This window comes from Pleurodeles waltl, chromosome 3_1 (assembly GCF_031143425.1).
Source record: "Pleurodeles waltl isolate 20211129_DDA chromosome 3_1, aPleWal1.hap1.20221129, whole genome shotgun sequence".
In the NCBI taxonomy this organism is placed as follows: domain Eukaryota; kingdom Metazoa; phylum Chordata; class Amphibia; order Caudata; family Salamandridae; genus Pleurodeles; species Pleurodeles waltl.
This window is the reverse complement of record NC_090440.1, coordinates 1,226,522,642-1,226,535,813: the sequence shown is the minus strand read 5'-3', so window position 1 is coordinate 1,226,535,813 and position 13,172 is coordinate 1,226,522,642. Positions and strand designations below refer to the sequence as shown.

Below are 13,172 nucleotides of genomic sequence, written 5' to 3'. Positions count from 1 at the left end.
AAATCAAAGGTGAAGAGTCATTAGTTGAGGAAATGTCAGTCTATCATCGGCTGGTGGTAAACAGGATGTTTGATATAATTATAGACCGGCAATTTGATTCCTACACCTCGCATTGGCTACTACTGACCTCGGTTTGATCCATTCCTGTTGCGGGAATCAGTCCCAGCCACACAAGTGGCATAGCGTTTTTATTAGCGCAAGTGGGTTCATGCTGAAAGGTAGGAATTTTGTGGATTCCCTCAAATTCTGGAAGTCTCCATCAAAGAAATGTAAGGAAATGCTGAGTTCAAGCAACGTTTGAGGTCTGCAGGGCATTGTGGGCAAGAAAACCTCATGGGATCCACACAAGGCACATCACCTTAGAATCTCCTTGTCTAGTTTTAAAAAATGCCTGCGGTTCATACTTTTGCATGGGTGTCACCACAGCATGGCCCCAAGCAGCAACCCCAATTGCTTATCTCTCAATTTAGTTGTTTAGGGCCTCTGTGTCGAGTTCTCGTGGCCCGCTCACACAAGCGGCCTATTGGTTCTTATCGGGGGACAAGTGGGAACTCAGGGTGGTATGAAATATGTGGCTCCCCACAGACTACAAAACTTTCCATCATAGAAATGTGAGGAAAGTCCGTTTTTTAGTCAAAGATTGACGTTTGCAAGGGACTATGGGAAAAAAGAAAAAAAACTTGATGAGAATCATGCATGTCACCCCACCCTGGACTGCCCAAGGAGTCTACTTTTAAAACATGTGCAGGTCTGCTAGGTTTCCCTAGGAGCCATCTGAATTAGAGCCCAAAATCCAGAGCTACCCACATTGCCAAAAAAAAAAAAAAAAAAAAAAAAAAGGTCCATTCCGAGTGGAAAAATGTGATGCATCCATTTTTGGAATTTGGATCCATTTCCTTCCGCAGGCACTAGGCCTCCCCGCACAAGTGAGGTACCATTTGTACCAGACGACATGTAGGATTATAGAATAGTAGACCATTCGTTATTACCAATTGAATTTTTCTGCATTTATGCCTTCCAAATGTAAGCCAGGTAAGCCAGTATGTAATCAAATTTTGAAAAATACCCTCTAAATCGCATGCTAGTACGGGCACCCACAAATTCAGAGATGTGCAAATAACCAGTCCTCCTAATCTCTGCATTTTGTGCCCATTTCTGCAATACATGGGTTTCCTTGATACCCATTTTTCACGCTACATATTTTACCTATGAATTCATCTGCCATCTGTACACCATGAAAAACCACTGTACGGTGCAGCTCAGTTGTTGGTTTTGGGTACCTTGCAGAACCTACAAACCCCTTATATCTCCACAACCAAAGGGTCCAGAGGATGTAACGGCATAAGACTACTGTAGATCGCCATTGTGATAAAAAATTACGGATGTCAATGTTGTCAGAAATGGCCTGCTTCTCTTACCCATTTTCAATATTTCTTTATTTCAACAGTTATTTTCTTTTGGAAAACCCCAAGGTATGTACAGATATGACTACTTGCTGTATTTTGGAAATGTGTCTACTTTTCAGAAATCTAAAGCTTTTCTCAGTCGCTAATGGCTTTTTTATACTGATTTCCACCACAAACTAGAAGTAGGTTGAGAGCACAAAAAATAATAAAATGGGTTAGCTCTTTGAAAAATGTCAAAACTGTGGTAAAAAAAAACAAAATAGGTTTTTTGAGTTAAGTCTGCCTGTTTCTGAAAGTTGGGAAGATGTTGACATTAGCACAGCAAGCTGTTCGTTGATATAAATTTAGGAAAAAACAGACCCTTTTTTCCAGAGCACTTTTTTCTTATTTTTCCCCAAAAACTCAAAATGAAGCTATATTTTACCTGTTTTCTTGGTCCCCTCCAGAGGAATCCACAAACCCTGGATACCTTTACAATCCCCAGGATGTTGGGGGAAAGGCAAGCAAATTTGGCACAAAACCCGTATGTGGGGACAAATGTTATGGAGCCCCAAGTGCTAACTACCCCAAATAGACAAAAATTACTCAGCCCAAGGAGTTGGGGGAGGAGAGGGGGCAAAAGCCCAGCTGTTAAATATCAGTTTGTTGCATTTTAGTGCCACATACTGGTTACTAGTAAAACTGCAAGCCAAATGTGGAAGAAATATCAACATCGATCTTAACAGACACTGAAGACTACTATAAGCAAACACTGGCAATACCAATTGTGTTGTGTTTGTATGTAAAGGTAAGTATGACGGTTTAACAATGCCAATCCATGTTTTATAATGCACAGAAGCTCTCCAGACTTTCTGTTTTCTGCCTTAATGGACCCACCCCGATGAACCAGACCATTACACTTCCAAATCTTTCGACTTTTATTTTCTGAATCATTCTGCGGCATGGTCTGAATGTCGTAACACCCACAAGTTTCTTCCACCTCAAGATACGGATGTACTTTATGCAGGTGAAACGAGTCTGCAGCAATTGAAACACTTTAATGAAGGAGATGACCCTGACAGAAATCAAGAAAGGGTTACGAGAATACATTAAAAAACATTTCCCTCTTACCAAGTATAAAAAGCACTGTTAATGAGAAAAACCAGCAAAATGTACCCAACGAAAGCAGAAAGTGTGCCAATGAAGGCACTATCCTCCAGCTTTGAAGGCCCAAGTCAAAAAAAAAAAAAGAGAGAGATTTTCTTACACTAAGATAATTCACAGTAAACGAAGATGACATTGACAATTCTGGAACGAATACTATAAAATTATAATACTAGCTTGTATCAAATACACATAGTATCATGCTACACAGTTATTTGCCCAGAATAAATACCGTCACATACTGTTACAAGTCGCATGCTAAATCACAGCAACAAAGGTGCCCAAAGCACATGCAGGTTTAGAGAATAGGGTTAAGTCTGTGGTAGGGTTAAGGTGTTAAAGTTTAGGTTAGAGTTGCAGTTAGGGAAGGTTGGCATTCACCTGATTTCGGAGCAGATTAGTCTGAGCAACAAGATGCGCCTGTATTTTTCCCTGGCACCACTGGGGCGCCGCTTTTTCGAGCAGTGAAACAGGCTGTTGGTAAAGTCGAAGCACAACAAAGACAACAAAAAAAAAAAAAAAAAGAGAGAGACGTAAGAGCCCGTTACTAGGATAAGGTCACAAACCGGGGTGAAAACAGCACGGCAAGGAAAAGGCAGACACAAGAACCCTGGAAGCAGACCAGAGTAATTAGTAGTTATGCCCCACATAGGTAGTGCCACGCTGCAGCTGGCGGCACAAATCAACAGCAGGCCCACTGCAAAGAGCAACAAACAAGAAAGGTTAGTTACATATCATATAACACACACCATAACAGGCAGTGAGACAGTTCAGTAGACTGAGAGCCTGAAGACGAGTTCTGGACTGAAGACCCGTGAGGTAGGACCAGGAAGCCAGTCTCTCCTGCCAGTTTTCTACCCCAGTCTTCACATCAGTGCAGTAGCTGGTCTCCAGCCTTTTATTCAGATACAATCATAAAACCATTCAAACTATATGTATGAAGAAACAATTCCCTGTACTACAGCAGACCCACCCTCATGGCCTCATACTTGACCACTCACTAACTTCAATGCCTTGACTGCTGCACATTCCTCTAAGGCCTGTGATAGCGTCCACTGCAATTTTAGGCTACAATCTTTTTTTTCCAAGTGTTACGCTTCTCTTCATTGGAATTGTTCTACAGCTAATCCGTTTTCTGGTTGCTACTAGTTTATTCTCCTTGAACTGTGACCTCCTTTAGTGGACCCTCTGCTCCATACTAAGCTTCCATGAGGAGTATCGAGTGAGGCTGTCATGTCTAGCTTTGTCTTTGGGTCCCCAGAAAGGTTACCATTGCATTCTCAGGGTCTAACCAATAAGACAGAGGAAACGTTACCAAGGTGGAAATATGAAAGGTCATCTATACTGCAGGTCACCTGGTCACTCAAACTGCATTGCTTTTCTTGCTTTTGCAGGTAGCCTTCTTAGAGTGATCAGTACCTTGGGCCTCCAAATAAGGTAACCCTTGGATTGTACTCCAGTTTGGCTGCTTTCAACACATCGTGAAACTATATTGTAGGACTATGCCATCACCTCTAAAAAGGGAAAACTGCGCTTGAAGTGGAACATTAACTTCTAAACTCATTATCAAAACTATTTTTTTTTTTTTATATAAATTTAAAGCAACAGTGAGTGGAATACGTTTACTGACCACTAGGACCGCAGTTGTATCGTCTTTACTAGGGTTGTTTGATACTCCTTTTCAGAAACCAATCCCCACAAAATCCCAACCAAAGGTCTGGCCAGTGTTTGTGTGAATTATGGAGGACAGTCCCTTGACATGCATCCCACAGAGGCGAAGCCAAGGCACACACACCAACGAATGCTGTATCAATATAAAGCAGGGCCGCAGCACACAACGAGCAGGTTACAATTGCTCAGAAAATCTTAAACCACTGAGTGCTCAAAGTCCCGTTGTGGACACCAAAAGAAACACGCAGTGCAAAGCCAATAGGTTTGACATTGGCTGCAAAGTTATTGTATTTGCCGATGCTTACTTCCTTTCCTACTTTCTCATTTTAGTTTTTCATTCTACGAAAGCAACGTGTCGGGTATATTGTGACAGTATGCAAAAGTGTAACAACAAGCATTCTAAGGTGGATCCATGGGTGGCCACTGTGTAACGATTTTTGTTATGATGTATAACAGAAAAAAGGGTGGTCGCCCGTGAATCTGCATGCATGCACACAGAGGGGCAGCTATCTTGGGATGGGTTTTAGATTTATTAACCCCTTCCCTGGTGTCGGCCACTGGTCGTGACCCGCACCAGGGAGGAAGTGTGGGCGTCGGCCAGTGGCCGACGCCCCAATAAACTACAACAAAAACATTCCAAATGTGGTTGCCTACGTGTGCACATGCATGCGCATTTGCAGGCGGGCGTCTTGAAATGGTTTTGAAGCTCATTTAAAAACGGCACTGCTAACAGAACCCAAACAAAGTGAGGTGCACTGCAAGCAACAGCAAAGGCCCAGTGGCACAGAGTTCGAATTGTCATGCCCTCACAGAACAAAATCTGCTATAAAGGGTATATATATATATATATATATATATATATATATATATATATATATATATATATATATATATAATAAAAAAAAAAAAATTACGGGACACATATCCCCACCGGTCCCTAGTACAGAAGCAGTGTTCTTTATTGCCAAATGTTCATGCTAGACAAAAGCAAATGTCACCACTCACAGGGAGAAGAACAATGGCTTAACAGGACTGATCGATCGCCCTATGCTGATGTTGGCAGAAGCAAAATAAGAATTACACTCCAACATAGCAATCGATTGTACGCATGTGTATGCATGCTTGTGTTTTTTTCCTATTTTTTCAACTAAAGGACTTGGATAATGTCATACCTAAACAAATATATCGTGACACTGCTCAAGAAACAAGAAAGAGTGGAGTAAGGATAGATAAAAGCAGCTCGTGATTTTCTGGGCTAGAGAGCTTGAGTGCAAACTGATACCATCAGTGCAAGGAAGCATATTCCTCAAAGCTCGATTTCAAACTATCCGAAAAAGAGGGAGGAATAACCCAGTCTTCCGGAGAAAGTGGCAGTGGGGAGAGTGAGGACAGGGTTGTTCAAAAGAAGTGGCCAGCTGAACGTACATGCTACTTTAAAATTGCAGTGCAAAGACCCTGCTGTTAACAAATCCGACAAATCCAAGAATAATGTCTAAAGAGTGAGGCTCAAATGGCAATGGTTACTTGCCAATCTTCATAAAATGTTGGGAAACGAAGTATCTATTGAGAGATTCGAGGTCCAGGTTAGGCCGGAGGAAGATGTCCCCCTTTGGAATGACGAAGTAAAAGGTGTACATCACCTTGCTCCGCTGTTGGGGGGCACTGGCTCAAGGGTGACTTTTTGAAAGAGCATTTGGACCTATTCTTCTAGAAGACAGAGATGTTCTGGAAGGCGAATGTGCCTGGTGAGTGGGAGGTTAGGTGGGAGTGGTACAAGTTATAGGCAGTAGCTGTGGCAGACCACTGCTAATACTCACTTCTCTAATGTGATTTCCGGCCAGCAGGGCCAGAAATCTTTAACCCGGTCCCTGACAGATGATGTGAGTGAGTGTGGAGGGAGGGGTGAGGACAGTCACTGTTTAGAGATGGAGGATCTCCCTTGCTTGAACCAGCCCTTGTTGCCTTTGTAGGCATCCCTGGAGTACCTATGTGGTGAATGCTGGTGGTGGACTTATTGCTGTCTCAGGTAAGAGGAAGTTTGCTCTTCCTACGTAGTCTTGTTGCTTTAGAAAGGAGTCCCTAGGTGTAGATGTTTGAAGGGTGCCCATTGCTTGGTAATGTCCTTGACTTTATTTATCTTTTAAAACATCTGGTCACCTGCAACCCAAGGAGGTGTTCACCATCAAAGCGCAGGCTGAGTAGATGCTGTAGGACTTCAGGTCTAAGACTTGAGATATCGAGCCGGACAATGTCTCACCAGTATACTGATATAGACCCTTCAGGCTGTGGTTTAAGTAGATCTCAAGGTGCAACACATGGTGGCATTGTAGATTATTTTACCCTCCTCCACCAGCTGCTCAACTCTTGTCTGATGCTAATTCGGGACATGCTTGAGGAGCTCCTGCATTTTATTCTAAAGTGCCCTAGTGTATCAGGATAACATGCCAATGGAATTTACGATTCTCCACTGGGCAGCCACTTGCACTGCTACCGTTTTCCCTGCAGTGTCAACTTTCTTGCTTTCCTTGTAGACAGGGGAGAATTGCTGTGGCCTGAGCATTTGATCGCTTCCACTCAAATATGTATTACAAGTGAGGCCGAAATAACAGGACCCCATAAGCACAGTGGGTCATTAGGGGAAGGTTTATATATTGTCAACTGGGGAGTTACGACCCACACTTTTACAGCTTCCTTGAAGGCATCTGTGGTAGATTTTAACATACCCTTCAACATGTGGAGGAACTACACTGGGTGCTGTGTCTTGGGAGCACCTCCATGAGAAAGTCATCATCCTGGTGAAAGACATATGTCCACCTTCCGAAAAGTGGCTGCCCTCTGTATCAGCTCATGATCCACTGCGGTATTGCCTGTGGGTGATAACCATAATCCAGGTCAAGGTCCCCCGGGGATCGATATTGTGGTCATCCCACAAGTCACTGGAGGGCACTGGGTCATACATGGGATTACAGAGGGTCAAGCAGGGTGTAGTGGGCTTTCCTCCCTGTAATAGGAGTGAGGGAACCCCTCTGGCAAACACGGAAGAGGTGATGTGTATGGAAGTGGTGGGAGAGGTGGTGGTGTTGGCGTAGGAACAGGTGGGGTTGCGCTGGAGGGGGCTAGTACCCCCTTCCTTACCTTTCTTCTGCTTGGAAGCTGGAGGAGGTTTTATTAAGAGTCCATCATGGAAAGTAAGTTTCCCCCTTCAGAGGCAAAGTCTGTGTAAAAGGCAGTTTCATCAAATTCTTGCCTGTCTGCGGATGAGACATTTGTCTGGCATGCAACTCCTCCCCTAGACACACGAGAATAGGTTGCTCTATCTCCTGTGACCCAGCCATGGAGGGCGTCTTCGGCATCACAGGTGTTCTCAGAGCTGATGGAGTCTTCAGCATAGAAAGTGGCTTCAGCCCTAAACCTAACTGCCAGTACTGAAGGGGTCTTCCGATTCCAGGAGTCCGCAGACATGCGCAGTATCTTCAGGCTCTAAGGTCAACAGGGGTCAGTGCTGTATGCAGGAGCGCTGGCAGCTCAGAAGCTTTCAGTCAGTGCTGACCAGAGCACAAAGGCAATTATTGCTCATAGGGCTGAGTCTCAGTGTTAGGGCTCCATGCCAGACCCCCTCAGGGGCAGTGCTCTGGCTCAATCAAGGCTGTTGTGGAGGCCTGATAGGTGCCTCAGTGACAACCAAACTCAAGCCTTAGTCCAGACACCTGGTAGCTGGGCGGCACTGAGGCCATAGTGCTTTTCCTCCTCAGATTCCGAGTCAAAGGAGAAGGCAGCCTCTAGGCTGGGCCAAAAAAGGACAGCTTTTTCATCTTCCTTGACATTGTGTTCCTTGAAGATGCCGGGGTTGTCATTCAACTCCTGTGTTTGCATTCTCTGATGTGCCCATCTTCATTTATGTTGGTACTGAAGTGCCTTCTTTGGCCAGAAGGTGAGGCAAACCCTGCACGTAGTGTCATTCTGGTGGGGGTGATAAAGATATTGCACACCTCATGGTGGGTAGATGGGAATTTAGTTTGGGGTTGAGGGCAGAAAAGAGAAATAAGTCATCGCACATGGAACCCCCTGACAGTGCATGTCCGAACTCAATGGCAGTAAAAACAAAATCTAATATGAAGTTAGTTCCGATGCAAATTGCCAACTAAGGGAGGAGTTTCTCTATACCTTATGATTCTAAAGACTTCTTAGAAGAAAAATTACTTGCGGGTGAAGAAAAACAACTTACACTGGAGCCCAACACTAGATGACAGGAATACATGCAGAGCATGTGCATCTACGGCGGCACATGAGACACCCAGCCTCTTTTCTAAGGAAAATGAAGGGAAATCCCCTCCAAATCAAATTTCATGAATGCGGGAGTCTGTAAATGAAAAAAATAGAAGATCTTTTCACTTTTCCAATCATGTTTTTAGGTCCTCTCTGGATCCCAGTCACTAGATTTACATTGGGGGGGGGGGGGGGAGGCTCGAGAGTGACAGATTCCTGTACTCCTGACATAGCAGACATGGTTAATGTGGTAGTTTCAGGGTCTGTTTTCAACAGAAGGGAATTTCTGGGTGAAACGTTGGCCGAAAGCGGAAATAGCACTTGAATTTGCAGCTTGAGGTCTCGTAGGCTATAGACATCTCCAACTACAGACCTAAAATACAAGTGAGGAAGGAGACGTATTCATAAATATAAATGAAGTCATTTGCCCATGATTACACACTGTGCCATGCCACTAAACCGAGGTTACAAATAAAAGTCTGGAGTACATCTTAACAAATAAGATGACCATGCCCCAGGTAAGGTATTTAGCTACTAAGCTAATATGGCAAAAAGAAACAGATTTTGTTTGTACCCTTTCAATGTGCAGTGAGGAGCCAATAGTGGGAAAGGACGCCAGCTAGTGCAGGAATGAGCAAAAACATGGATGGTTGAGACATCTTGGGGGTTATTCTAACTTTGGAGGAGGTGTTAATCCGTCCCAAAAGTGACGGAAAAGTGACGGATTTACCACCAGCCGTATTACGAGTCCATTATATCCTATGGAACTCGTAATACGGCTGGTGGTATATCCGTCACTTTACCATCACTTTTGGGACGGATTAACACTCCTCCAAAGTTAGAATAACCCCCCATGGGTTAAAAACATCAAATCGCCTATTGAAGCGTCTCTTCTTGTCCGTTCTTAGCAACCTCCGGTGCACATGAGAGCGCTGTGGTTAAGTGCTCTATGCGGACGCTTGCTGTGATCTACAAATGTTGTGTTCAAGGTTAACTTAGGGGGTTATTCCAACTTTGGAGGAAGTGGTAATCCGTCCCAAAAGTGGCGGTAAAGTGACGGATATACCACCAGCCGTATTACAAGTCCATTATATCCTATGGAACTCATAATACGGCTGGTGGTAAATCCGTCACATTTGGGATGGATTACCACTTCCTCCAAAGTTGGAATAACCCCCTTAGTCTTCCATCCCTTCCAGGTCGGGCAATGGTTTATTATTATACTGAATACTATGAAACGGCAGCAGTGTGGCGTGAACACTATGGAAAATGTCACTTACCCAGTGTACATCTGTTCGTGGCATTAGTCGCTGCAGATTGACATGCTGTGCACATCCCGTCATCTGGTGTTGGGCTCGGAGTGTTACAAGTTGTTTTTCTTCGAAGAAGTCTTTTCGAGTCACAAGATCGAGGGACTCCTCCCATTTCGGCTCCATTGCGCATGGGCGTCGACTCCATCTTAGATTGTTTTCCCCCGCAGAGGGTGAGGTAGGAGTTGTATATGCTAGTAATAGTGCCCATGCAATGGAGTGAATACGTATGTACATAATGTAGTTTAAAGTAATATATATATTTACAAATATAGAGATGTTCAAGATCAACTTCTAAACGGCTACAGGCTCCCGGGGAGGCGGGTGGGCACATGTGAATCTGCAGCGACTAATGCCACGAACAGATGTACACTGGGTAAGTGACATTTTCCGTTCGGTGGCATGTGTAGCTGCAGATACACATGCTGTGCATAGACTAGTAAGCAGTTATCTCCCCAAAAGCGGTGGTTCAGCCTGTAGGAGTTGAAGTTGTCTGAAACAATGTTCGTAGTACTGCTTGGCCTACTGTGGCTTGCTGTGTTGTTAGCACGTCTACACAGTAGTGTTTGGTAAATGTATGAGGCGTAGACCATGTAGCTGCCTTACATATTTCTGTCATTGGAATATTTCCTAGAAAGGCCATGGTAGCACCTTTCTTTCTAGTTGAGTGTGCCTTTGGTGTAATAGGCAGTTCTCTTTTAGCTTTAAGATAACAGGTTTGAATGCACTTAACTATCCATCTAGCAATGCCTTGCTTAGAAATTGGATTTCCTGTATGAGGTTTTTGGAAAGCAATAAATAATTGTTTTGCGAATTAGTTTTGTTCTGTCAATGTAGTACATTAACGCTCTTTTGATGTCCAATGTATGTAGTGCTCTTTCAGCTACAGAGTCTGGCTGTGGGAAGAACACTGGTAATTCTACTGTTTGATTTAAGTGGAACGGTGATATGACTTTTGGTAAAAATTTAGGATTTGTTTGTAGAACTACTTTATGCTTGTGTATCTGAATAAATGGTTCTTGTATGGTAAATGCTTGAATCTCACTTACTCTTCTTAAAGATGTGATGGCAATTAAAAATGCAACTTTCCATGTTAAGTATTGCATTTCACAAGAGTGCATGGGCTCAAAAGGTGGCCCCATGAGTCGTGTTAAGACAATGTTGAGAATCCATGAAGGAACTGGTGGTGTTCTTGGTGGTATAATTCTCTTTAGACCTTCCATAAATGCTTTTATGACTGGTATTCTAAATAGAGAAGTTGAGTGCGTAATTTGCAGGTAAGCTGAAATTGCTGTAAGATGTATTTTAATGGAAGAAAAAGCTAGCTTTGATTTTTGCAAATGTAGTAAGTATCCTACGATGTCTTTGGCAGATGCGTGTAAGGGTTGAATTTGATTATTGTGGCAGTAATAGACAAATCTTTTCCACTTATTTGCATAGCAATGTCTAGTGGTAGGTTTCCTAGCTTGTTTTATGACCTCCATACATTCCTGTGTAAGGTCTAAATGTCCGAACTCTAGGACTTCAGGAGCCAGATTGCTAGATTCAGCGATGCTGGATTTGGGTGTCTGATCTGTTGTTTGTGTTGCGTTAACAGATCTGGTATGTTTGGTAGTTTGACATGAGGCACTACTGAGAGGTCTAGTAGTGTTGTGTACCAAGGTTGCCTTGCCCATGTCAGTGCTATTAGTATGAGTTTGAGTTTGTTTTGACTCAGCTTGTTTACTAGATATGGAAGGAGTGGGAGAGGGGGAAAAGCATAAGCAAATATCCCTGACCAACTCATCCATAACGCATTGCCCTGAGACTGATCTTGTGGGTACCTGGATGCAAAGTTTTGGCATTTTGCGTTTTCCTTTGTTGCAAATAGATCTATATGTGGCGTTCCCCAACTTTGGAAGTAAGTATTCAGTATTTGGGGGTGAATCTCCCATTCGTGGATCTGTTGGTGATCCCGAGAAAGATTGCCCGCCAGCTGGTTCTGAATTCCTGGAATAAATTGTGCTATTAGGCGAATGTGGTTGTGAATCGCCCAATGCCATATTTTCTGTGCCAGGAGACACAACTGTGTTGAGTGTGTGCCTCCCTGTTTGTTTAGGTAATACATCGTTGTCATGTTGTCTGTTTTGACAAGAATGTGTTTGTAGCTTTTTATGGGTTGAAATGCTTTCAGCGCTAGAAATACTGCCAATAGTTCTAAGTGATTAATGTGAAAGTGTTTTTGGTGAGTGTCCCATTGTCCTTGGATGCTGTACTGATTGAGGTGTGCTCCCCACCCTATCATGGAGGCATCTGTTATTACGTATTGTGGCACTGGGTCTTGGAAAGGTCGCCCTTGGTTTAAATTTATACTGTTCCACCATTGAAGCGAGGTGTATGTTTGGCGGTCTACCAACACCAGATCTAGAATTTGACCCTGTGCCTGTGACCACTGTGATGCTAGGCACTGTTGTAAGGACCGCATGTGCAACCTTGCGTTTGGGACAATGGCTATGCATGAGGACATCATGCCTAGGAGTTTCATCACCTTTTTGACTTGTATTTTTTGATTTGGATACATGGCCTGTATTACATTGTGAAATGCCTGAACCCTTTGTGGGCTTGGCGTGGCAATCCCTTTTGCTGTGTTGATTGTCGCCCCTAAGTATTGCTGTGTTTGACACGGCAGAAGGTGTGACTTTGTGTAGTTGATTGAGAAACCTAGTTTGTGGAGGGTTTCTATGACATACTTTGTGTGTTGTGAACACCGTTCTAGCGTGTTTGTTTTGATTAACCAATCGTCTAGGTAAGGGAACACATGTATTTGCTGCCTTCTGATATGTGCAGCTACGACTGCTAGGCATTTTGTAAAAACTCTTGGCGCAGTTGTTATTCCGAATGGCAACACCTTGAATTGGTAGTGTACCCCTTGGAATACAAACCTTAAGTACTTTCTGTGTGAAGGATGTATCGGTATATGGAAATATGCATCCTTTAGGTCTAGTGTTGTCATGTAGTCTTGTTGTTTGAGCAGTGGGATTACGTCTTGTAATGTCACCATGTGAAAGTGATCTGATTTGATGTAGGTATTTAATGTTCTGAGATCTAATATAGGTCTCAGACTCTTGTCTTTTTTTGTATAAGAAAGTACAGAGAGTAAACTCCTGTTCCTTTCTGTTGATTTGGTACTAATTCTATTGCTTCTTTCTGTAGCAACGCCTGAACTTCTAGTCCTAGAAGATCTATATGTTGTTTTGACATATTGTGTGTTTTCAGTGGGACGTTTGGAGGGAATTTGAGAAATTCTACGCAATAACCATGCTGGATAATTGCCAGTACCCAAGTATCTGTTGTTATTTCCTCCAAATGTTTGTAAAACTTGCTTAGTCTCCCCCCC

The 13,172-nt window shown here is 43.3% G+C and overlaps 1 protein-coding gene across 24 annotated transcripts in view; it reads right to left on the bottom strand.

Moving 5' to 3' along the window:
• BIN1 (bridging integrator 1) overlaps positions 1-13,172 on the bottom strand; it is a 504,923-nt gene that overhangs the window by 181,852 nt on the left and 309,899 nt on the right. For 19 of the 24 annotated variants that reach the window (XM_069224571.1, XM_069224563.1, XM_069224567.1 and 16 more), the window contains exon 7: positions 2,931-3,023. The exons of the other annotated variants lie outside the window; for them this stretch is intronic. In XM_069224571.1, coding sequence (XP_069080672.1) covers positions 2,931-3,023 — 93 coding nt within the window. The remainder of the gene's footprint in view (positions 1-2,930; positions 3,024-13,172) is intronic. 24 annotated transcript variants of the gene reach the window in all.